Source organism: Podarcis erhardii (assembly GCF_964252035.2).
Source record: "Podarcis erhardii genome assembly, chromosome: 11".
Taxonomy (NCBI): domain Eukaryota; kingdom Metazoa; phylum Chordata; class Lepidosauria; order Squamata; family Lacertidae; genus Podarcis; species Podarcis erhardii.
The window spans coordinates 4,063,319-4,090,226 of NC_138501.1; the positions used below are offsets into that span (position 1 = coordinate 4,063,319).

General features: G+C 43.7%; 1 protein-coding gene across 3 annotated transcripts in view; it reads left to right on the forward strand.

The window, feature by feature from the left end:
* Positions 1-26,908, forward strand: part of VPS13A (vacuolar protein sorting 13 homolog A) — a 151,053-nt gene that overhangs the window by 40,390 nt on the left and 83,755 nt on the right. For all 3 annotated transcript variants that reach the window (XM_081880888.1, XM_081880886.1, XM_081880887.1), the window contains exons 13-21: positions 207-378; positions 4,611-4,673; positions 7,324-7,453; positions 11,919-12,013; positions 13,381-13,523; positions 21,214-21,415; positions 21,505-21,619; positions 22,255-22,391; positions 26,464-26,596. In XM_081880888.1, the coding sequence (XP_081737014.1) occupies positions 207-378; positions 4,611-4,673; positions 7,324-7,453; positions 11,919-12,013; positions 13,381-13,523; positions 21,214-21,415; positions 21,505-21,619; positions 22,255-22,391; positions 26,464-26,596 (1,190 nt within the window). The remainder of the gene's footprint in view (positions 1-206; positions 379-4,610; positions 4,674-7,323; positions 7,454-11,918; positions 12,014-13,380; positions 13,524-21,213; positions 21,416-21,504; positions 21,620-22,254; positions 22,392-26,463; positions 26,597-26,908) is intronic.

The window sequence follows — 26,908 nt, forward strand, 5'->3', positions numbered from 1 at the left end:
GATTCTGCTGAAATCTTGTTGTGGTAAAAAGTTCCAAAAATTTGGTAGGGAAGAATTCCATAAGCATCCCATGAGAACATATTAAACTTTTGTGTCCTTTGGAGGAAAATCAATAACTGGGTTCTTTTGCACCAACTTAAGACTCATAATATGTCCTTTAAAAGGAAAAATCCTTTTTCATATTGTGTTTTCTTTTCCCCCATTAGGTGGAAGTACGTTATACTTGGCATTCTTGAAGTAAATGTCCAACCGAAGTTACAGATGTGGTCTTGGGAACATATTCGTTACCATAGGAATAAAGTGAAGAGCTATAGAGATCTGTACAAAACAAAAATAACATCAAAGAAGCCTGCCGAAGAATGTTTGAACATGCTGGAAGTTAGTACTTTGAAATTACTGTTAATTTGGAGATTAACTTTCATAATAAACACTAAAAATTCTGTCTGCTTTTCCTGATAGTTTTCTAAATGCTGGTTTTGCATATTTACTTACATATTATGGTACACCATTTTTAGTTTGTGGGGCATCATATCCAGTGGAAAGGGTGTTCAGCCTGTCGCAAGACACTAGACAGGAGCAAAGACGTGTGGGAAGCAGGCTGGACTCAGTTTTTCCTCCTGTCTAGACGCAGACAGTACATTCCTCCCAGCTCTCCTGATTCAGCTAAGTTTTTTACTAGTTTCTGAACCCCCTTTTTTCCTTTAGATTTACCTTATCATAGTTTTAGTTTTACAGTTCTTTGTGCATTGTGGCCCCCTCCCCAAAGCCCCTTTCCGTTGCTCTTTACATTTGGTTGTTCCGCTTATATGCCCCCTTTCTTTTATTCCTTAGTTGTTTTCTTACATTGATAAATTTTCCAGAACCGGTTCCCTTGCCGCAGCACCAACGGCCGTTCATGCCTTCAGGCGCAGCGGCCCACTGCCAGCGCGCTCTTTTTCTTTCCCTCAGCAGCCTCTGCGGCCACTGCCGTTTTTTGGGGGGGGCACAACTGTATTTCTTTCGTTTTGGTGTACGTGCTACTTGTGTGACGGGTCGTGTGGCGTTTGCGTTCTCCTGCCCTGATTTAAAAACAATTTGGCCACCTCCTCCCAGTTAGCTGTTTTTACACTGGCAATTGGAGTGAGTGTCCCTGTCACATCCCTGCCTGGCTGCTTCCATTGGCCTTTGATCTTGAACCTGCCTGCCTGCCTTCTGGTTTGCTTTGGCGGCGATGGAGTGCCTGCCCCTCATTCCTCATCTTCCTGGTCTGCAGCTGTGACAAGGAGAGAGTGTGTAGCTTCTGCCCCCCCCCCCCGCTCCATGGTGTGGCAAACCAAGTTGAGTGGTTTGGCATGAGGCTTTTGCCTGCCTTTTCTCCTGGTCCACAGAGTGGCAAACAGAGACCTTTGGGCTGAATATATCTATTCCTCCTCCTGGTCCATGGTGTGGCAAATGCAGTTGAGTGTTTATTTGGTGAAAATTGGAGGCTTTTTGTTTCTCTCTCTGTGTGTGCGTGCGTGCCTCTGCTGTTCTAATGGCACATGGAGAACACTTGTGGCTGAAGCAGCCCACCTCCAAAAAAGCAAAGCCCTCTAATCTGGGAGATTTGCTAAGACTGTTCTCCCAGACCTTCCAAAGAAGCGTCTTTCTTCCATAATTTACCTTAGTCCCAGGCTTGCCAATACAAAGAAAGCCTCAGCTCCTAAAAGTGCTTCCACTCTGTCAAGTAAAGGTAAAGGTAAAGGTACCCCTGCCCGTTCTGGCCAGTCTTGCCATACTCTAGGGTTGTGCGCTCATCTCACTCTAGAGGCCGGGAGCCAGCGCTGTCCGCAGACACTTCCGGGTCACGTGGCCAGCGTGACAAGCTGCATCTGGCGAGCCAGCGCAGCACACGGAACGCCGTTTACCTTCCCGCTGGTAAGCGGTCCCTATTTATCTACTTGCACCCGGGGGTGCTTTCGAACTGCTAGGTTGGCAGGCACTGGGACCGAGCAACGGGAGCGCACCCCACCGCGGGGATTCGAACCGCCAACCTTTCGATCGGCAAGTCCTAGGCGCTGAGGTTTTACCCACAGCGCCACCCGCGCCCCTATCCACTCTGTCAAAGGCTAAGACTATACTGCCACTTGCTGGCGAGGGACAGATTGATGCTTTATCAGATTCTGAGCCAGAATTCTTAGGTTTTTCGGCAGAACAGGTACAAGAGTGTCATGTTCCCTCGCCAGCCATTTAAGGTTCCCCACTCCACCCACCCACTTCTCAAACCTTTCCAGCCTCATTGATTGAGCAGTTAAAGAAAGCCCTAATAGTTTTTTTTATTAAGCAACCCATTCTGCCACTGGGGGGGGGGGAGTTGGAGTTGGATCTTAGGGTCTCTTCCCCTAACTCCTTCATCTCTATGGGAAAAGAGGCTGAGGCTGAGTTTTCTTTTCCTTCCTCTCCACTGCTAGAAGCAGAAGTTGATGATGATTAGAGTGATGGTTTTGTTCAAGACGAATCCTTTTCTATAAGACTGTTCCAAGAGGCTAGTGCCCTCATCCTGAAACATAAGATAATGCACACATTGGAATTATCAACTCAGTCTGATAAAATGTCAGCCTCAAAACCAGAGAGTGAGGTGTCTGTACTAATAGCAGCACCTCAGCTAACTTTATGTTGGTGCCATCAGTATTGAAGGTGGTTGTTAAGTCTGAGCTTCACACGCCTATGTATTCTAGAAAGAATAATGCCCTGGCTGACGAGTTATATGATATGGGTCCACGTAAATTCATGAAGCAGCTGCCCTTTCCTTAAGAGCTTCCTGGGTTGCTTCATCATGTGACCAAGCATGCATTGTGTGGCTTGAGGACTTCTTGCAATCAACACCAAAGTCTGAGTAAGCTACTAAAGGCTCAGGCCTTTATGGCTGATGCCTCTATGGATTCCATTCAATTTTCAGCTAGAGCAGTGGTGTCCCAGGTAGTGGCTAGATGCACTTTGTGGCTAGAGCTGGAATGCGGATGCAGCATCTAAAGTGAACCTTTCTACCATTCCCTTTTCCGGCGGTCACCTTTTTGGGAATTGAAAAATGTCCTTATTGAATCAAAGGAAAAATGGAAAGTTTTGCTAACCCAGAGAGATTACAAGTGACCAGCCAGTTTCTCAACAAATGCTTCTCAATCTCAGTCCTTTCTCCTCTTTGAACCCAAATAGACAAAGGGACTTTAGATTCTGATCCCACCCCTTTTGTTAACGTTTTCAAGGGAGGCAAGGGTTCCAGCGGTTCCAGGCTTCCTGAAATGCAGACAACCAAACAATGAACTCACGTCTCTTGTGGATGGCTCAACCAAACAATGAACTCACGTCTCTTGTGGATGGCTCATCTTTCTAGCTTTCTTCCTGCCTGCAAAAGTCTGTCTCCGACTGCTGAGTTAAGGAAATTGTTTCAGAAGTTTACCTAATAGACTTCATTTTGGTTCCTCCCGATCATTTCGTTGCTTCTCCACTACCAAAAAAAAACAAACTTTGTCTTCAAGCTGTTTGGTCTTCGATTCACTGTCTTTCCATGGGAGCTATACTTCCAGTTCCTTCCCACCAGCGTCTTTGTGGTCTCTACTCCATATTCTTCATTGTGCTCAAAAATAGGACAGATGAAACGGCACCTCAGTCTCCTAGTGAAAACGCCAACCTTTCAAGAAGCTCTCAAAATATCATCCTTCTCAGCACCTTCTTGGATACAGTGAAGGGGGAAGTGTCTCTCCAGAGAGGATAGTCAGGATCAAAGCAGCAGCATCTCTTTTGATTTCATTGAAAGTAATGTTCATCAAATTTATTATGAGGCAGCCTGGTATATTTCCAGAATTATTCTGTGCTCTTATTTCATTTATTTATACTTCCATTCTGACCCCTGAAGCCCTAATCTTCCTTCATTTTCCCCAAAGCATTTTTCTGTTTTCATAGCCCCTATTTTGCCTACTCCAAATTTCAAGTCACCATTTATATTTAGTCATTAAGTTTGAATTGTACTAGTACAGAAATGAATAATTAATAAATAAAGAAGGACTCCACTGGGCTCTGATTCTTTACTTTTCTCTATAGTATTCTGTAATTTGATTTCTGGTCTCCTGCAATAGGACCTACCTAAAGCCACCCAGCCTCTTTCCTATATCCCCTGTGTCATTCCCTTCAGTACTCCTGAAATTTGTATTTCGCTATGGTGCCTTTTCAGAAAAGAGTTTGGTAGTAATTTAAATACTAATAAATTTATTATGGCATAAGCTTGTGTGGACTAGAGTCTATTTCTTCAGATGCAAGAAGTGTTACTTTGGCAGGTTGATGGAGTAGAGGGAGGAATTGTAAACTGAGATTAGAGGGAAATGAAATGAAAATTACAGTGTGTAATTGCTACATTAAAGTTTAAATATATGTAACTATTCACACAGTAGTGTTCATGATAATACAAATATCATTTAACCTTGATAAATTGTAACGCAGCTGTTTCACAACTTTCTCTCACAACTTCCTCTAACTCTGACCAGAGTGGTGGGGAGAGAGATCTACCATAACATTTCTCTTTTCATAAATAATTATGGAGGAGCCATTTTGCCATTTCTCTGTGTTACATTTTATGTTACTTTCAACCCCCTTTATAGGAACTAGAGAAGACCTTGGACATATTCAACATCACTCTGGCAAGACAACAGGCAGAATTTGAGGTAACTGCTCTAAAGTGAATTTGATTTTATGGAAACCATGAGTTAGTTGTTTAACATCTTTGAGGTTAAAAGGCTTCTATTTGCTCCTAGCTTGGAGAAATGCATAGAAGTCTTCAACAACAGCAACTCAAATTAAACTTCCGTGGAACAGTTTCTGTGTATACATTTCAAATAAGTTCCAGTACCTCAGTCTTGGCATCTCCTTTTGGGATGTCTATAGATTCAACAATTAAATTTTCAAGTTATAGTTACTTATTAATATGTTTCCAGTATAATTTAAATTACCAAGCAATAACATAGGGTTGCACTTGCTCCTCCAGAGCTCCCACATTCTGATACAGATCTTCTACACACTTGCTCTATTCAGGGCTTTTTTGAGCCAGAATGCCCCTGGAACAGAGTTCTGTCACCCCCAGGAGGCCAGGGAGGGTGTGGGGGAGAGACCTGAGCAGCCTCAGCAAAACTCTGCTGCACCTCTGGCTCATGAGACCCTCCCCAGATTCCAAAGCAGCCGTCCTCTGCAGCTCCAGAGGGGGTCTCCTCAGGAGCAGGAGGTGCAGTGGGGTTTTGCTGAGGCTCTCCCGCCTAACAGCTGACCTCCCTCTGCTTCAGCTTTGCAAACAGCCCTGCTCCTCCTGCTTGCTTGCTTGAGCTGGAGAGGCAGGGCCTCTCTGTGAACCAGCTGAGCAGAGGTGCAGGGAAGTTCATTGCACTTTGCAAGCTGTCCTGTCTCTCCTTCTTTCTCAAGAGGAAGAAAGCACTTTTTCATGCCTTTAAAGTCCCCTTTGCTGCATTCTGCCTGTTTGTGAGCTGAGCTACCCAGCTCAGAAAGCAGGATACTGCCTTGAGCAGGGGTCGGCAAGGCTTACTGGGCATGGGCCGGATCACTCCCATGGAGATTCCCTGTGGGCTGGACTGGCGCAGTGCGATGCCGGAAATCGCTTCTGCGCAAGTCCATGGTGCCGGAAATCGCATCTGCACATGTCCAGATGCCGAAAATCGTGCATGCGCAGAAACGATTTCTGGTGCCTCGGACATGCACAGATGCGATTTCTGGAGTAATGGAAGAGAGTCCCTGCGCCGCGCTGTGCCGGTTTAGCGCAGTGCACGGGGACTTGCCAAGTGGGCAGCTTGGTTTGATGGTGGCTCATGGGCCAGTTAAGCAACCCTCATGGGCTCCTTCTGGCCCATGGGCCTTAGGTTGCCGACCTCTGTCCTTGAGCCTTCCCTTCCCTCTTCCAGACAGAAGCTGTTGCTTAAAATTAAGGGGTGGAGGAGGAAATTGCTATTACTTTAAAGCCCCCTTTGCTCCATTCTGCGTGTTTGTGAGCTAGTTCAGTGTTTCCCAACTGAAGGCCATATGCTTATTCCAAGGGCACCACAGGTGAAAAACGTGTAAATAGGCCATAGTGCAAGGCTAGGGGGCCACAGAGGGAAGTGAGAATTGAAGAAAGGAAAAAAAATCATTTTTTAAAATCCTGATTGGCTGACTATCTTAGCCAATCACAAGCAGGTAAGGGGGCAGCCCACCAGGGCCTAGTGCTCCTTTTTGCCACATATATTTTCTTGGAGCAATCCCGGTTTGTTTCCAGGGGAGGAGAGGGTGATTGCTGAGGCTCCTGCTTTGACCAGTAAAGCCCGTGATACAGAACCCCAATGTCTAGTAAGTGTGGGCGTGGGGTGGCAGTGGGTAGGGCTGGGTGAGCCAGAGCTGCTTGTTGCCAGTGCTGGACCTGGTGGCAGCCTGGGTCTGACTCTGCAAGGCACAGGGTGCAATCCACCCCAGCACCTAGCAGAGTGGGGTCGCCAGCTGCCGCTGACTCCTTAACTTCCCCTTTAAAGCAGCTCATTTAAAAGTTAGGATTGCCTCTGAAATGGGAGAGAGCTCTGTTAAGGCTTGAGACAAAACATTGGATGGAAAGGGGGGAAGGGGAAGGAGCTTCTGACGGGACACTGCAATCCTCATCATGTGTACTCAGAAGTAAATCCCACTCACTCCAGTGGGTCTTGCTGCCAAGTAAGTCAGAGTCAATCTAGGATTGTTGGTATTGAGGAGAAGATAGGATGTAGAGAAAGCAAAGCAAGGAGGTAGTAAAGAAAGAAAAAAGGGGGAAACCCTCTGAAGTAGCCCTTGTGTGTGTGTTGGCTCTTGTGGATTCACAACAAGGGAAATTGCCATCTTGAGCAAAGGTGGAAGAAGCAAGGGACCAGACACCTCGTGAAAGGCGCATACTAGGAATCTGAAGTCACAGTGCAAGCCTAGCCATGTTTACTAGGAAGCAAGTTTTTTAAAGCAGGAACGGGGGAACTGAGTTCCCTTACCTTTTAAAAATTAATAGGTGGTGGGGGACTGGAACAGATATATACACCCAATGCCCAAGCCAAAAATCCATCTACATCTCTAATCAATTAAGTTGTGGCCATTTCTAACCCAGATCATTATCTGCTTGAGTTTATTAATCATTTCTTACATTTAGCCACGGGTGGGGGGGTGGCACAGCAACTGCACCCACGATCTCTCTATCTAGCCATTTATTTATTTATTTTGTGATGAGTTCTACTTTTCCCCCCAGGAAAAAAACACTGGCTCTATTGAATAAAGATATTGAATGTTAAACTTTAAATAAGATTGTGTTATTTTGCATAATAGGCAACTAAGGCTGGATTAAAGATTTTCAAAGCAGGGGCTAAACAAGATGATGAAGACTCTGGTGGCTGGTTTAGTTGGATGTGGGGTTGGACTGGAGGAAAAGGCAAAGAATCCACACAAGAACCCAAAGGTATGTATATGTCTATTTTGATTTAGGAATATTGTGAATGTTCCCAAATTGCACAGGTTGGGAATAATATGCTGTCAACAGGCCGGAGGCCTGCTGAAACTGAGAAGTCTTCAAATGGTGTATAGATGCCATCAAAGAGTCTGGAGTTCACATCTTGCAATGTTGCTCTGGGGAATACCCTGATTTTTTAAAAAACAGCTAGATGCCAAACCCTGCAGAGAACTCCTTTTGTAGACTGGAGATCCAGGGATCATCCAATTGCACTGCAACTATTAAGAACGTAATGAGTTCTTTATGTTAAGAAATTTAACTCTTAATTGAAGTTGTTTTTTTTTTAAAATCTTGGAATTTCTATTTCCTAAGATAATACAAGACCTTCAACTTCTGTATCAGTACCAGCCTTCCTATAAGTCCTCAACATTGAACATAAATCATAACCATATATAGCAGGTGACTGGAAAAGCTGAAATTGTTGGATTTCTACCTATTTAATTTATTGTTACTGTTACTGTCCAGACCACTTTTTTCCATGATGAATATAAACCCAAATCAATTATCTGTCAGAAAGTCATTAGGCATATCTGTAACAGGTGAACAGGAAAGTTCTATTTGCTGAATTTCTGCTTATTTACTGAATTTCCCCTGAATATTTAGTGCATTTTAATTCCTTACAAATTCAAGGTGATTTGTACTCTCAGTATGAAAATTGGTACAAAGGATCTCTTGGTAAAGGGATAGAAGCATTGGTAACTTTGAGGCCGGGCTACTGTAATGCACTCTATTTGGGCTGCCTTTGGGTATGGTTCGGATGCTCCAGCTAGTACAAAACGTGGCAGCCAGACTGCTGATGGGGACTTCAGATCAAAAACATGTTAAATCATTGTTAAAACAGCCACACTGGCTGCCCATCTACTACTGAAACATGTTCAAGGTTGAAAGCTCTGAGCAACTTAGGTCCATGGTGTCTTAACCCTTACACCCCTTGATCACTGAGATCATCTGCAGGAGTGTTGTTGGTCATTCCCCGTGTTGGTGAGGCTCATTTGACAACAAGAAACTGACTGAGCTTTAGTTTCATCACCCCTGTGGAATACTCTACCAGTTGAGATTCAGCAGATGCATTCTGTGCCAGCTTTTAAATGCCTGCTGAAAACTTTTCTGTTCCACCAGGCCTTTGCAAGCAATTAAAATTACATCCTTCCACAATGGTTAGTTAATGTTTGTTTTTAACTCTCTTAACTTTTTATGGTTGTTACTTTTATTGCTGTAAACTGCTTTGATAAATATATTTTTATGATATAGTGGTATATAAATGTTTTATTTAGAAAGAAAAGGACAAATTCTAGCAATGTTACAAAGAAACAAGTCCTAGTGATCACCCAAACACCAAACCACCTTGCTTGTTACTGGGGAAAAAAAGGATGCTTGTTACTGGAAAACAAAAATAGAAACCCAGCCTACATGCCTGCTCCATGGGAGAATAATAATACTGTCAATATATATATATAGAACACATATGGAGAAGATTTTGTAGAAGGGAAAAAAAGCAGCTCACCCTTAGCTGAATTAAGTATCACACAACAATGAAGCATCCAAGCTTATATATCAAAACAGTTTAAAATCTGCACCTGAATGCTGGAAGATCTGGATTTGACAAATAGAGTTGAATGTCATCAGCCTACAAATGATATTGAAACCCATGAGAATGAATAAGCTGGCCCAAGGATAAAACGTTAAAAGAAACATCAGGAGACCCAAAAGAGCACATTGGGGAACTCCATCTGTAACAAGAAAAGTAAATGATAAATGACCTCCTATAGAATCAATAAATGTATGGCCTACAGATACTAGGCAACCCACCTTAGAATAGTATCACAAAATCCCAGGTCACTGAGAAACCCAGCAAAAGAGCATGATCAACCATATCAAAGACTGCAGAAATAAAAAAGGATTAAGGATAGAATATAAGCCTTTTGATTTGGCAATAAAGTCTTTACTGATCTTCATAAGAGCCATTTCAGTGGAGTATAGGAACGGAACCTATATTGCAGGAGATTCAGGGCCAAGCTAGAAGAAAGAAATCAAAACAGAAAGAATAGCCTGCTCCTAAAGTTCAGAAGCAAAAGGCAGCAGAGAGATGGGATGATAATTAGAAAGAGAGGAAGGCTGAATAGGTAAATGACTGCTGTTTCTTATACAGTAGCTGTATTCTATTGCTGGTGTTAAAATTTGAGCTGGACTTTCAGATTTTCTTGTATCTTCAATATTTATATGTGGGGTGTAATACAAGACTGCTTTTTGGCTCACTATTGTTTAATCTGTACATAAATGAAGGCTTTTAATAGCTTTCTTGGCCCCATCCCCCAGTTGGCAGTCAAATTATGCAGACAATTTGGCTCTTATTTCATTATCAGAAGTAGGTGTAAGAATATTGCCATCTAAATTTGAAATTTATTCTAAGCAGGAAGGCTGATCTATTAGATATAAGAGCAAAATAGTTGTGTTTGCCAAAAGGCCTAGGCAGCATAAATGACTCTTAGATGGCTATACAGTGGTACCTCAGGTTAAGTACTTAATTCGTTCTGGAGGTCCGTTCTTAACCTGAAGCATCACTTTAGCCAATGGGGCCTCCTGCTGCCGTCGTGTGTTTTCTGTTCTCATCCTGAAGCAAAGTTCTTAACCCGAGACACTATTTCTGGGTTAGCGAGTCTGTAACCTGAAGCGTATGTAACCTGAAGCGTATGTAACCCGAAGTACCACTGTATTATCAAACAGTGTAACTAATTTAAATACTTGGAGCTTACCGTATTTTTCGTCCCATAGGACGCTCCGTCCCATAGGATGCACCTAGTTTTTTTGGGGGGGGGGATAAAGGAAATTTCCCCCTTTATTCCCCCCCCCCCAAACCAGGTCGGGAAACAGCGGTATGGCGGCGCTGCGCCTCCCAGCTGTCCCCCGAGCTTGTGGGGCTGGCCAATGTCTGCCCGGTGCGAGGGGCGCTCTGCTTCAGGGCGCCCCACGCTCCAGGCGGCAGGCTGCTATCCGCAGCGTGGGGAGGCCAGCGGGAACTCCCGCAGGGCTCCCCACGCTGCGGGTGTCTGCCCGGCGCGAGGGGCGCTCTGCTCCCCTTCATTTTTGGAGGGGAAAAAGTGCGTCCTATAGGGCGAAAAATACGGTAAATGTGGAAGCCACTTATGACATCTGCCTTTTTATTGGACGCTATAGAGGTCGTTGTCTGATAGAATCAGTGATAAATGTTTTTGTTGCTAAACATTGTGACTATATTCTGTACAGGGCAATCACAATTTACACTGACAGCTTTATGTAGACCACCAAAAAATAAATAAAAAGGGGTGGGAGATCCTTGGCTACTAACCTTAAAGGCTCTTGAGATCTTGCAAGGAAATCTCAAGTTCTCTGGAGATCATGCAAGGAAAACCATGGAAACAGCTTGCTTACTGAGCTCTGAGGCAGTTGTGCGAGGTCTCTGGGAGGCTCCTGCAGCATCTCACAGGATCTCAGACAGCCTCAGTCTCACGAGATTCTAGACAATGGAGACAGTTCCTGGGATTGTTCTGACTTTGCACAATATTGCCTTTCCTCCAGGAATGTAACCCTTGCGTAAATTGCAGTTACACTGTATTGCCCTTGATACAGTTTTTTAAGGAATAAAGTCCTCCATTAATTTCAGAATTTTGTAGAAGGTCAATCTGATTGTTTTCAGAGGTGATTTTAAAAATCTAAATAGTTTAGGAAACATTACAATTTCAAATTTTGATTACTTGCAGTTTTCTTTTGGGCAGTAGGACACCTTGAAGTGGGATAGTATTCCTCCTATTGCTTGAAGGCAATAAATCAGCACTCCAAAGGAACCTCTCTATTTAACTTTTTTGTGATTTATCTTGTAATGACGATTCACTACAAATAATTCAAGTCTGACTGACAGACACATTGGGTTGCAGCCAAAGGTTCTCTTCCTCTGATGGAAGGAGGCTCTTCCATTCACAGAAAAGTACATTTGGATTCATCCATTATTCTGTACCCTTGATAATGCAAGGTTTTGAATTGGTGGCTGAATGAACTCTGAGATCAAATGCCAAGTCTTCAGGCTTATGACATTGCCTCTATGGAAAGGCAAAGTTGCATAAGTGAAAACGGTGTGTTCACAACTAAATTACAATAATAAAAAAACAATGTATTGATGTAGTGTGTCAGGTATGCCATGATGTATTATGAGAATTGAGGTGTTTTTTATACTGAATGCATTAACTGCATGATGTCTATGACAATAGTGTGTCATACCAAACGTAAACAAACTGAAAAAGACACTATGAATCAAAAATTGAGACACTATACATACTTTTCCTTGTTTATTTGTTTGTTTTGTGACATAAGAAAATCTTTAATAAAAACTAATAATAATAATAATAATAATAATAATAATAATAATTGTTTTAAATGGTAGGCATTGAACAGCTTATGACCCCACAAGAAAAGGCTAAATTATATGCAGCAATTGGTTACAGTGAAACAGCTGTTGATCCAACATTGCCCAAAACGGTAGGTATTATTCGGTTTGTATAGTATAGGATTTGGCTTTATCTAAAGTCATGGTATCTTACAAAAAAAGAACAATGATTTTCAAGCTTTCAAATACACATGATCAGTATGCAAGAAAAATGTAGTGCTGGCTACCTCCCAGAGGTAGCAATATATGCACACTATTTGCATACAAAAGTGCTCTAAACATTATATATATAGCTGTAAATAGACTGGAGAACAATCACTGTGTTTTATACATTTATACATTTTTTTGGCAATATCAGTGATTTTTAATGTGTTAACCTGGTGATTACTGTTTTTCTCCAAATGCAACTGAAGAGGGAGAAAATGTCTGGTGAATTCTTTATTTCTGATGTAGCACTGTCTCATCATGTAATAAGGGGGGATGAAGTTTTGACCTGTGTACTTCACTACAACACTGCTTTAACTTTAGTAGAAATTCACTTGAGTCGTGTCATGTCATATACAATTTGGAATGCCATGTTTTAAAAAAACCTTTTGCATGCCTTAAATTCTGAATACAATTTGAATATTTTTATTCCTCAAAATTTTTCATGTTAGATGCAGTTACAGTCATATGCTAGTCTAACAGTATTACATACATGTCATATATCTAACTCTTCCTGTGCAATGAATTTTTGAATTGTGAGCTGAGTTTTTAAAATCCAGTTCAGCATTTTCACATTAAAATACATGTGAAAAATGCAGTTGCAACTGGACCTCATAATGAGTTTATTTTGGTTTCCCTGCCTATCCTTTTATCTTTTGTGTGTGTGTGTTTGAAAGAAAGGGTGCATTTCCCCCTTTACTTTCTATTAGTTCAAAAGCTTGTATAATTGATTTTATTAGTCAGGTATCAATATGAAACATCTTACATGTTGACCACATATCTTGCAGGGTCAGACTATTGTCCAATTTTAGGCTTGTCAGAATTTTTTGTGAGCAAAATCCTGAAACCAGGGTGTGATTTCAGGGTATGTGGCAAAGTAGGGGAATTTGAGGGAAAGCAAGCAACCAAATGTTTGTCGAAATAGCAGCTCTTCTTCTGTGCCCCTTTAACTCTATAAACCCTGCTTCTCTAGCAAAAGGGGCAACTAGAAGTCTGCCACTTCCATATTTCTTCCACCCAGAAAGTTCCTTTATAACTGTTAAAAAAAGAAAAGAATGAAGATAAGTTTTCATTCACCTCCCCTGAACCCCCCTCCCAAAAAGGCCACTGCAATTAGGAATAGCAATTAGGGAACCTATTTTGGTTCAAGCCTACTGTCATGGGACTCTGAATTTCATATTATAAAACTGTATTCATGTTTGTATTTTATTAATATATTTTGCTAGTCATGATATATTTTTGTCAATTTGTACAGTATGAAGCCATCAAACTTTATGTAAAACTATTAAGCATGACTGTATCAATAAGGGAAAACAATCAGAAACCTGAGCTGCTGAAACTTGCACTAATTGATCTGCGTACAGCAGTAACTCAACGACCTGGTGCTGAAGCAATAAGGTAGGCATTTGTTGCATTCATATTTATTCCTTGAAACAAAATTAGTTGATACTTCTGATTTGAAAACAGAATTTTAAAATTTTCTAGTTTCACTTGGAAAAGGTTACTAATTTATGGCGGTTGCTGATTATCCAAATGGGTTGGGTTACTACTCTCTTTATGTGACGGAAGCCAGGAGAGCAACAAACTCTGGGAGGTGGGCACAGTCTCCTCAGTTTTTTCTCTCCTGCCTGATGGAGCAGAACATTTTCTCCAGGCTCTCTCTGTTCTTCACAGCTAAGTTCCTTTACTTTCAACTTCTCTTTCTGGTTCCCTCTTATTCTCCTTAACTGTTTTGTGATGATGTGTTTTGATTTCTGTTTCTTGTTTGTTTCTATCTCTGTTCTCTGTTGAGGTAAAAAAAAGAACTCACTTTGCTGCTTCACTATTACTTTTGGTTGCTTTCTGTTCCTTTGCTTCCGTTTTCCTCTGCTGCTGGCAAGGGTTTATTATTGGCCAATTTCAGACCAGCGCGCTCTGCTGTGCAGCACAGCTGCATACTCAGCATTTGGCCTCTTAAAAGCCATTGGTTTACCATTACAGTACCAGCCGCTTCCACTACACCAGAAGCCGCTTTTCTCCTCCTGAGTTGCCAACTGCTACTGCGCTGCATGCACATTTAAGTCACCTGAAGGACTTTCTGCCTGTGTCCACAGTACCGTATTCACCAGAATATAAGCCGCACCTGCAATTAAGCTGCATCTTTAAAATTGAAGGGGGGGGGAGAAAAAAAGACAATACACAGGCTGCTTTCTGTGGGGGGAGCCACACTGCTTTTCTGGCGGCCTTCTCCCTTCTTTCCAGTGGAGGCTTGAGAGTGGCGGGTGGGCTGCGCTCCATTGCCCCGTGCTCCTCGGAGGGGGTGGGGGGAGCCATGTCACTTTGCCAGCAGCGTAAGGTCATGAATATAAACCGCACTTATATATTATAAACCTTTCTGTCTGAATTTGGAAAAAACAGTGCAACTTATATTCGGGCCAATACGGTATTTGTCATTACCTCAGCAGTCCGCAGCTCCTGTCAGTGCTCCTGCCTATTGACCTCCCTATGTGCTGTTTTTCGGAGTGTGCAGTAGTGTTTGGGCCAACTGCACTCTTAAATAGCTTGCTCTGTAATGGAATCCATGGAGGCTGTGCATTGCCCTGTTAATGTGGCACCAAAAAAGGCAAAGAAGAAGGCAAAGCACATGGATCTGTCTGCAGAATTGCTTAAGTGGCAGAGATTGGTTATTAAAGGTTTGCATATCAGGCAACATCATGCTTCTGGATTGCTGTTAAGATCTAATACTCCACTTGTTCCTCTTGATGGGAAAGTACCTGCCCAGACTCAAAAAAACATCAACAGTGGATTGTGAGGTACTGCTGCCACCATGTGGTAAACTCAGACCGGATAGTATGTCCTCTGATTCTGAACCTGAGTTCATGGGGTTTTCAGTTAGTCAACTGGGGCAGGGGATGTCACATAGCCTGCCACCTATCTCAAGACTCTGCAAGCCTTAACTTAGCTGCTGGCATGATTGATCAGAGTAAGGATGCTCCCATTGCTTCTATTTCCTCAAACCTTCACATGGGTTTTCAGGCCCATCATGCAAATTCCTTGCTTAAAAAACACAGCTCCAAGGTTAAAAGGGCTGTGGGTGACTCGTCCCCTAATGCCTTTCAAGGACCGGAGGAAGAGATGTTGGCTCATGATGGTCTTTTACCATCCTCTCATTCTCAACTATTTGCTTGTGATGAGGAGGATGAATGGGGTGATGGTTCCTTACAGGATGAGAAAGTTACGACTCTGCAGTTTACTGAGTTCAATTTTTGTATATTGCTTGACTCTCTCTCCACATGGATGCGCCAACCTCCCCTTCTAAACAAAAACCTCAGTATTCTGGTTAAATTGCCGTGTTGACACTTTGCGATAAATAAGTGGGTTTTGGGTTGCAGGTTGGGCACTCGGTCTCTAAAAGTTTCACCATCACTGGCCTAGAAGGAGACCACTTTGGCAGATAAGCTTTATAGTCTGGAGCCAGATTTTATGGCATATCTTAAGGCTTCATCTGCAGGCCATCCAGTTGTAATTTATTGCCTGAGGAAGGGGATGTTCAACTGATGGATATGATGGATAGGCATTTGGATTTTGCCTTGCATAAGGTGCATAACGCCACAGCAGTGTTTATGTGGGCGGTGTGTACAGCTTCCTCTTGCACAAGGGCATGCATGATTGGGTTGGAGGCTCCAGCAGACGTTAAATAAATTATTGAAGGCACAAGCCTTTATGGCTGACTCAGTTTTCTGCCAGGGCAATGTCACCTCAAATTGTGGCATGCCTTATGGTTAAAAAATTGGCAGGCGGATGCGGCATCTAAAGTCAATTTGGTCACTGTTTCCTTTGTGGGGGGGGGGGGGACGACACACCAGTTTGAGGATGGGGCATTGAAGGATGTGCTTATTGAATCTAAAGATGAAAGAAAGGTAATGAGTCAGAAGGAGAATAGGAGATATGCCAGGTGTTTCTTCCCATATTCTCAACAGCCTCAGTCCTTTTGCACCTTCTGCAACCAAAATCAGCAAAGGGACTTCAGGTTTAGGCCACAGGAGTTCAAACCTAGATTCAAAGGCAGACAGGGCTCCCAGTGTTTCTCCAGCTCTGCTGGTCCCCAAAACACAAAAAAACCAAAGCCAATGACTGGATAGCCAGGTGGGGGGTCGACTGAATAAATTTCTCCCTGCTTGGCAACAGTCAGTTATGAACCAGAGGGTTCTAGAGACCATTTTGCAGGGTTACAGCGTAGAACTTACTGTGACTCCCCCACCTGCTTAATTCCATCACCACTTCCAAAGCATCCACAGCATTGGGAAGCAGTTTGGACTTTCAAGTTTGACCTACTGAACATGGGAGCCATTGGTCCAGTCTCAGCAGAACAGCAAATTCAAGAACCTTACTGAACCATCCCGCCCAAAAAGGCCACAAGGCCAGTGCTGAATTTCAAATTCCTCAATCGCTGAGTGGTTTAGAAGAAGTTCAAGATAGAATCTCTCCGTTTCATCAGAGAAGCGCTCCATGTGGGCGATTATCTTTTGCCCATAGATCTCCAGGATGCCTGCCTCCAGTTCCAATGCATTCCTATCAGTAGCAGTTCCTGAGGTTTGCTTTAGGCAATCTTCAATTCCTCGCTCTTCCTTTTAGCTTGGCTTCCTCGCCGAGAATTTTGTCCAAAGTGATAGTCACGCTAGTGGCACATTTGTACCTTCAAGGGAATCGTGTATCTGTACATGGACGACCTTCTTGTGAGGGCAAGAACACTACAAGGAGCTCAGGATCATCTCCAGGCAGTGATGATGGCCCTTCAGTCACATGGATTCTTGATAAACAAGGAAAAAAACTGCCTTGTTCCATCACGGCAGATTATCCATCTGGGAGCCTTGCTGGACACAGTTCGGGGGTTGGTGGCTCTGTTGCCAGAGCGCATAATCAAGATCAAGGTCGTGTAATCTCTGCTGAGATTGTCCAAGGACATGACATCAAGTGTCTTTTGGCAATTTTGGGTCTTTGTATGTTAGCTTCGCAGATCGCGCCATGGGTAAGACATCATGCCCATCTCTTTCAATGGTTTCTGCTTCCCTAAAGGGTAAAGGTAAAGGGACCCCTGACCATTAGGTCCAGTCGTGACTGACTCTGGGGTTGCGGCACTCATCTCGCTTTATTGGCCGAGGGAGCCGACATACAGCTTCCAGGTCATGTGGGCAGCATGACTAAGCCACTTCTGGCGAACCAGAGCAGTGCACAGAAACGCTGTTTACCTTCCCGCCGGAGCAGTACCTATTTACCGTAATTTTCGCTCCATAACACACAGTTTTTTCCTCCTAGAAAGTAAGGGGAAATGTCTGTGCGTGTTATGGAGCGAATGCAGGGGAATCTGCTGCAGTTGTGAGCAGTCCGTGGCTCGCTTTGAAACAGCAAAGTGGGTGTAAGCGGCTCCTGTCAGCGAGCCTAGCCGGGAGGAGGGAGAGAAGCAGAGCGGGCTTGGCTGCTTTAAAACAACCCCGTGCTCTATGTCCCTCTCTCCTCCCCACTGAGCTCGCTAAGTAGCAGCAAAGCTTTTTAGCCAGCCTAGCCGGGAGGAGGGAGAGAAGCAGAGCGGGGTTGGCTGCTTTAAAACAACCCCGTGCTCTCTGTCCCTGCCTGCAGTTTTTTGCTGTCCGATTTTGGATTAGCCACTATAGGGGCTGTGTGTGTGTGTGCTTGAGCTATTGTTCTCCTCCTCCTGCTTCCCGTTCACTCTCCCAGCGCCCCTGCGCTCTCCTACGACTTTAGGATTGATTCTCTCTCTCTCTCTCTCTCTCTCTCTCTCTCTCTCTCTCTCTGTGAGCTATCGTTCTCCTCCTGCTGCTTCCCGTTCACTCTCCCAGCGCCCCTGCGACTTCCAGCGCCCCTGCGACTTTAGGATTGATACTCTGTGTGTCTCTCTCTGTGTGTGAGCTATCGTTCTCCTCCTCCTGCTTCCCGTTCACTCTCCCAGCGCCCCTGCGACTTTAGGACTGATACTCTGTGTGTCTCTCTCTGTGTGAGGGATCATTCTCCTCCTCCTGCTTCCCGTTCACTCTCCCAGCGCCTCTGCGCTCACCTGCGACTTTAGGATTGATACTCTGTGTGTGTGAGGGATAGCTCTCCTCCTCCTGCTTCCCGTTCACTCTCCCAGCGCCCCTGCGACTTTAGGACTGATACTCTGTGTGTCTCTCTCTGTGTGAGGGATCATTCTCCTCCTCCTGCTTCCCGTTCACTCTCCCAGCGCCCCTGCGCTCACCTGCGACTTTAGGATTGATACTCTGTGTGTGTGAGGGATAGCTCTCCTCCTCCTGCTTCCCGTTCACTCTCCCAGCGCCCCTGCGACTTCCAGCGCCCCTTTATGATTGATACTCTGTCTCTCTCTCTCTATCTCTCTCTCTCTGTGAGCTATCGTTCTCCTCCTGCTGCTTCCCGTTCACTCTCCCAGCGCCCCTGCGACTTTCGGACTGATACTCTGTGTGTCTCTCTCTGTATGAGGGATCATTCTCCTCCTCCTCCTCCCCATTCACTATCCCAGTGCCCCTGCGCTCTCCTGCGACTTTAGGATTGATACTCTGTGTGTGTGAGGGATAGCTCTCCTCCTCCTGCTTCCCGTTCACTCTCCCAGCGCCCCTGCGACTTCCAGCGCCCCTTTAGGATTGATACTCTGTGTGTCTCTCTGTGTGTGAGGCATCATTCTCCTCTTGCTTCCCCTTCACTCCCCCAGCGCCCCGGTGACTTTAGGGCGACTTTAGCATGGATCCACATGGATCCTCAGGATTTTTGCATTGGGCTACCACAAACTCACCATCACAGCATGAACCACAAAAATCATACATCCACTGTTTCGTTTAGAATATTTTTTCTTGTTTTCCTCCTTTAAAAACTACGTGCCTGTTATGGTCTGGTGTGTGTTATAGAGCGAAAAATATGGTACTTGCACTTTGACGTGCTTTTGAACTGCTAGGTTGGCAGGAGCAGGGACCGAGGAACGGGAGCTCACCCCGTCGCGGGGATTCGAACCGCCGACCTTCTATCGGCAAGTCCTAGGCTCTGTGGTTTAACCCACAGTACCACCCGCGTCCTCTGCTTCCCTATCAATGGATAATTACACACAACCATCACAAGGTGCTCAAGTTACCTCCACTACTCAATTTGTCCATGAGATGGTGGACAGTGGAATCAAATCTTCAGAAGGGAACTCCTTTTCACTTGGTGAAGTTCACCAAGGAACTGTGATCCCAACAGATGCCAGTTTGCAGGGTTGGGGTGTGCATTGCCAAAGGCACTTCATGCAGAGGCTATGAACTACAGCAGAGCAGGTGCACTCCAAAAATTTATTGGAGCCGAGGGCAGCCTGGTTAGCATTGGTCCATTTTGTTCAGTTCCTGAGCATCGATCATGTGCTACTGCGCACCAACAACTCCGCTGCAAAGTCACATCTGTCATCAAGGTGGAACAAAATTGGCATGCCTACAGAGAGAATCATCACTCCTATTCAGTTGGGCAGAAAGGAATATTCTCAGTATCACAACAGAGCATATTGTGAGGGAATGGATGCTCAACAGGCAGGTCTTCCTTGTGATTCAGGAGTGCTTCAAAGTACTGTTCTTGGTGGCCATCACCCCTACACGTCATATATCAGAGTTATCTGCCTTGTCAGTGGCAAAACATCTATGCATCTTTCACAAATATAAGGTGGTCCTCCGAACAGACCCTTCATTTCTGCCAAAGGTACTTTCACATTTCCATGTCCAGCAGGAATTGGTGCTACCAATCTTTTGCCCAGATTCTAAGCATCCGAAGGAGAAAGCATGGCATTTCTTGGATGTTCGTTGTGTACTGAAGGTGTACATTCAGATAACAAAGGACATTAGACCCACTGATTACCTATTTGTATCCTTACATCTATCAAGTATGGGGAAGAAAGTTACATGCTTCACCCGTGCGAGGTGGATTTGGGCTTGTATTTCTCTAGCATACGAGTCACTTAAGTTACCACAGCCAACACATATATTGGCTCATTCTATTAGGTCAACAGCAGCTTTGGCTACTTTTGCCGCTAATATTCCATTACTATTACTTCCATTTGTAAAGCAGCTACTTGGTCTTCACTAAGTACATTCACCAGGCATTACAGAGTGGACCTGCTCGCTTTGGCTGATGCTGCTTTCGGCCGCACGGTCCTTCATCAAGTGGTTTAGATCCTATAACTTCAGTTGGGGAAAGCTGTGGTATGTCCCGACACATTCGGCTCATCAGCAACCACTGTAAATAGGATGACTGGTTTAGTAGGTTGCTGATGATTCGAAAGGGGCCCATCCCTATAGTGGTCTGCAGTTCCTTGCTTCTTTCCTTTTCTGTTGCATTGTTAGTGTTAACTCTTTCCATTATTTTATTTGAGCTGAGCCAGTAGTGAGGTAGGCAGATATGTACAGATTCCTTTCCAGATATGTACAATAGCTGATGCTGCTGGGCGAATCTGAAAAAACTGAGGGGATTGTGCCTGTTTCCCAGAGTTCTTTGCTCTCCTGCCTCTGTCATGTGAAGAGGGTAGTAACCCAACCCACTTGGATAATCTGCAACCTACTAAATCTCTGCTTCAGGTAAGACCAATCGTCCTTTTCATGTGAGGTTAAGTACCATGTCTGCATTATCTTCAGCATTGTTTCCTTGATGCTGCTTGATACAGTTTTATAGGCAAATGTGCCCCCCAACAGCTTACTCCCAAGATTCATCCTGTATTTTCATTTCCAAGTCTTGTTTCCCACATATGCTTTAGTCCCCTTGCTGAACACATACCTTGTTTCAGCAGTATATCATGGAGCTATATTCCTCTTTTTGTGTCTCTAATATCTGTTATCATGGTTTCCAGTCACACTTTTATATATTACCATCTACTCATCAAATCATGGGATGGTAATATCGTAAAGTTTTTTTTTTTTTTTTTTTAAGGGCAATATAACCAAGAGTCATCTGCGACAGGACTTAACTGTCAGGGGTCCTTTACCTTTACCTTTTATTGAAAAAAAGCCCCATAGCAAAACCCCAACCTTTTGTTGGTACAACTGTATGTATATATGCTCATGTAATTTTCATAATGTGTTTTACACAGATTTGAATCTAGTGTAAGTGCATTTGAAGTTGAAGGCATGGCTCGGGAAAAAACAGTACCTTGTTTACTGTCATCTCACACAGTCCATTCAGAGCACAATGCATCACTCTTCACCATTATGTTTGAGACCAATCCCTTAGATGAGACTGCCAATCAAAAACTAAGAATAGAATCACAGCCTTTGGAAATAATATATGATGCAGTAAGTAGAAATGAGTTCTAGAAGTTTTCAAAAATTAAATTATATATTACATTAGCAATACATTTTCCTGACCTTTTATACTTTTTCAGATGACTGTGAACAGCATAATAGATTTCTTTCGACCTCCAAGTGATGTTCATTTAGAGCAACTAACATCAGCAACTTTAACAAAGCTAGAAGAATTTCGTGAAAAGACAGCAACAGGTAAACATCAAACACTTGGAATAAGTTTTTGAAAGACTAAATTCTGTGTATTCATAGCACAATGAGCACTAGTGCCAACTTTATACTGCGTAGTGTACACGGGTAGTTCTCACTATGTGGAGATTATCTTAACATGGCTAAGTTCTTCATGGAATTTTTAAGGGTATGTGAATTGGCCTTATTTTTCAAATATCTGCATCTGAAACTCATGTAATACTGTTGCACTGTGTAGAATGGTGAGGAGACACTTCCAGCCCATCAGCCTTGTTAAACCCTCCAGGTCTCCCCTTTAGCGGAGGAGACTGTTTTGGCTAAGCCACATACATCTGCCTTATTCCTAGTGTCATATATGACATCAAGTGTGGGGCAGGTAAATAGGCAGTTTCCTCAAAAGAAGCTTTGTAGGGAAAATCAGTCAGCTGATTGGTGACAGCTGCAAAGTGCTGGATACCTGCCTTTGCCCCACCCAGCTGCCAAATTTGGTCTGCAGGGATGGGGGAGGTGTGGCCCGCCAGTCAGATCAAGTTCTCCATCTCTGGTATAGAAGGTCTTTGTTTTGCTTAAATTTATTCACTCATAAATACAGTGTTCTTGTGATCCTTCTTAATTCTCATGCTTTTCTTGTGGTTTTCTAGGCTTAGTGTATATTATAGAAACACAGAAGGTTCTAGATTTAAGAATAAATCTTATGGCTTCTTATATCATTGTACCACATGGTGGATTCTATGAACCAACATCAAATAAGTTACTTTTGGATCTTGGTAACTTAAAGGTAAAATTCTCAGAAATATCAACTACTTAACACTTATTATTCATGTCCTAATTATGACTTGTATTTTATTGTACCTGGTATGTGGATAGTTACATTTGTGCATGTGGTGATGATCTTAAAATGGGCATTCAGTGCCATCTAGCAGTAGCAAGCAAAATTGCAGCTCCAACAGAATTTTGAATATCCCTCCCTCCTTGGAAGCCAGTTTCTAATTTTGCCTCTACTGAATCTGTACTCAAAACATTCTCTGTCTCTTCATTCCTGCTTCAGTGTTTCTCAATTTGTGTGTGTGTGTTTTTAGAGTGTGTGTTTTATCCTGTGTCTTCTAGAGCCCCCTCCCCCCAGTGTTTCTTAATAAAAAAGAATAATTGGAGTGAAAAAGAATTTTTATCTAGTAGGTGTATCATTTCAGGAGGGTGTTGCTGGGCTCCTGAGTTGGGCTTAGGCTCCGCCCTGATGATGAGGCAGGAGGAAAGAATTCTTCAGGGATGTGGTTTGCTCCCAATCAGTTTTTTTTTCTCCTGCCTGCAACAAGCAGATCACTTCCGCTTCACTCCCATTCTTTCTGTAATATTTACTTACCTTTTATCACTATCTTTTAAATTTTAACTTCTCCTAATCTCTTTTTGTCTCTGCCCATCATTCCTTTCCTAAGCAAAAACAAAAGACAAAAATATTTACTTCATATTCCCTCTGTCTTTTTCCTTTTCCTAAGAAAAAAACAAAAAACACTTGCCTCAGATTCTCTCTGTATTCTGTTTTCCCACCATTTAAGTTCCGCCCTCCCTTTGCTTGGATTGGTGGCGGCTGGTTTTTTCATCTGCTCTTTTGGGTGGGAAAGAGAAGGAGCATTTGAGGAGGTAATCCTCTGTGGCCTCAGCACCAGTCTCTCCAGAGCTTTATTTCTCCCGGTCTGCAGCCTCAGAGCTTGTCCCTTGATTCTCCTCACGACCTGCTGAGCAATGTCTGCTCCCAGTCTACTGAACTTTTCCTTCTGGTCTACTTTTCTATCCATTATCTGTCTGATCAGTCTGGCCTAAGGGTCATTCCACATCAAATCAATGCAAAAAACAAGATTTTGATGAAACTTGATGTACACTCATCCCTTATGGTTGAAAGAAACCCCCTTAATTTTTTTCCCTCTATCACAAACGGTTTTGATTTTATAGCACTTCAAAGTTTCGTGAAATCTGCATTTCTGTCCCTCTTGAGATCCTCTGCCTTCTGTACACCCCCCCCCCCATAACCAATGATCAGATCTCTTTGAAATTTTACACTGGCTGCTTCTCCACTACAGAGATGGAGAGAACAGTGATGGCCTTTCATCCCACCCAAATACATCGGGGGGTTGCATTTGAATTCTCAGTTAGTCAGATCAAGAATGCCTTAATTGCATCAATTGCTTGTGAGATGTGACATAGCTCCCCTTCTCAATTTGGGAAGCAGAAGCAACCGTAAGAGAAAACCCTCCTTCCCAGATGCCCTGTTGCCTGATGGTCATGGTGGTATGTCTCTTGGCTCTCCCAGTCCATGTGTCTTGCCCCCGGGTGGCACAGCAGGGAAAGTGTTTGCCTCATTGGCTATGCAATCTCCTGGGAAAGGCTGCTTCCTTGAGTTGGAAGAGAGTGTGTGGAGTGATGGTAAGGTCGCTGAGGAATAGCAATCGCACCATCGTTTTCAGGATGCTCGTTATATGCAATTACTTTGCAGAGCCTTGGCTGCTCTAGGTTTAATCTCCCCCTCAAGAAGTCCCCCTCCTTCTAATGGAACTGCAGTGCCCCCAGGGCCACAGTCCTCTTCCAAGTTTATTCCAACCTCCACTCTGTTTTAAAAGTTGGCTAAATTGGAGCAGGATACCCCACCCCACCCTCAGTTTAAAAAGTGGTCCAGATTGTGACTAAATATGTTATTCTGAACCCTGAATTTATGTCTTCTTTAAAATCTCTTTGCTTGTGAAGGGGATTCTCAACTGAAGGACACCACAGAGCGTCTCATATACTTTGCCTTACGCAGAGTTCACAGGGCTACTGCTTCTTCTTTTAGAGCAGCTTGTACTGCCTCCTTTTTCTCAAGGGCATCTATCATTTTGGGTTGATTAATTACTGAATAACCCACAGCAGGATCCTGCCAGAAGTAGGTGACACCCCCCTCCAAAAAAAATCCAGGGTGGCAGCCTTTATTGTTGATGCCACTCTGGATGCTACTCAATTTCCAGCTCAAGCCATGACAGCACAAGCTGTTGTTTGCTGCACATTGTGGCTCAATCATTGGGAGCCTGATCCATCTCTGGGAAAGAAAGTTTCATCTGCCACATTATCCAGATGCCTATGTGCTTGTATATCTTTGGCTTATGAGTCTCTCAAGTTACCTTTTCCATCACTTATATTACCACACTCTAACAGATCAGCATCTATGTCGGTGGCCTTTGCTGCCAATATGCCTCTCCTGGATATCTGCAAAGCAGCTAATTGGGCATTGGCAAATACTTTCTCTAGGCATTGCAAACTAGATCTATTATCCTCAAGTGATGCAGCCTTTGGCTGCACAATTCTTCATCAGGTTTTATAGTTAGCTCAACTGCATTTGGGAATCGCTGTGGTATGTCCCAATCTGAAGTTTTCATTGTCCACCGTAATAAATAGGATGATTGGTCTTACCTGAATAGTAGATTTATCAGGTGGATGATGCAGTCTTATCCTCAAAGTTCTCTTTCTATTAGCTGTTACTTCTGTTCTTAGAGGATCTGGGTTGGAGGCATTCCTCAGAAAAGCGTTTACCGTATTTTTCGCCCTATAGGACGCACTTTTTCCCCTCCAAAAATGATGGGGAAATGTGTGTGCATCCTATGGGGCGAATGCAGGCTTTTCGCTGAAGCCGGGCGCGCACGGCTTGCGGGCGGCAGCGCGGAGCACGGGGCGCCCTCCGGAGGACAGACATCCGCAGCGTGGGGAGCCCTGCAGGAGTTCCCCGCAGGGCTCCCCACGCTGCGGATGGCAGCCTGCCGCCCGGCGCGCGTGACGCCCTGAAGCAGAGCGCCCCGCGCGCCAGACAGACATCGGCCAGCCCCACAAGCTCGGGGGACAGCGGGGAAGCACAGCGCCGCCATCCCACTGTTCCCCGACCTGGTTTTGGGTGGGAAATAAAGGGGGGGAAATTCCTTTATTCCCCCCCCCAAAAAAAGTAGGTGCGTCCTATGGGACGGAGTGTGACGGAGTGTGTGTACAAAGCTTGTAGTGTGAAGGCACGGGGAGCTTTGAAACTTCCTCCACCATCTTCTAGTTAGGCAGCTTTCTCTGCTGACAACCCTTTGATTGATATCTGTCAGGCAGCCACTTTGCCATCTCTTACTACATTCACGATGGAGGCTTATGCTTCATCCAAGGTTGCCTTCACTTTATGAGTCTGCACCTTAGTATTTCCCATTGCAGTTGGGAACCGCCTTAGTTGGGTATGCTGTGGTATGTCCCAACACGCTAGTCCAGTGACACCCTCCTGAAATAATATAGTTGGTTCTTACCTGAACTGTAGATTTGGGAGGGGTCACTGGACTATCGGGACCTCACTCTGGTGTGGCTGCAATGGCCTATAAGTTTGTATTGGATTGCCTGGATGTTTTTCCTATAGGTCTTTGTTTTTCCTTATTGGGATGAGAGTTTACTATCATTTTACATACCCTTACTGTGTTGCTCTGATGACTGTCGAGCTTCACAAGTCCGTAAAACTGATTGAGAGCCAACCATATCCCTGAAAAATACTTTCTTCCTGCCTTGTCATTGGGGTGGAGCGTAAACCCAACCCGATAGCCCAGCTATCCCTCCCATATCTACAGTTCAGGTAAGAACCAACTGTACTGTTTCTTAATGGTTCATTGTATTTCCTAAAATTTCCTTTTGATATCCTGTCTTTAATTATCAGTACAGGATATCTCATTAGATCGTCAAGAAGTCTGGAAAATTCTTACAGGTTTTTTTTCTTGGGGGACAATTTAAAAGTAAGCTTTATCTCAATAAATACTTAAAGATGCATATTTGAAAAACTAACAACTGATTATTGCTGTTATTTTCTTTTTAAGATGACAAGTAAAAGTCGATCTGACATGTGCAATATCAAAATTGGTGAAAACACTCTTGAAGATATTATGTCAAGAGCATATGATAAGTTCGACATTCAGCTCAGCAGCATACAACTTCTTTATAGCAGACATGGTAATTATTCATATAAATCAATGCTACATATATTCATATAAATCAATGCTACATATTAAAAAGTATGACAGGTTTAGCATAATTTACTGTTAGTCTGATTCCAGCACATACTATTGTTCAGTGCATGTTGTCGGGTTTTATCTGATTTTTCAAATTTCTGATGCTTTATATTTATTTACCTGGCATTTAAAAAACAAATAGTAGTATGTGCATGAAAGTGAAAATGAGAGAGATCTTTACATCACCTCAGTGAGCAAGAGGATGGTGACCAAACAGGACCCAATAGCCTAAAATTCATTTGGGAAAAAATAC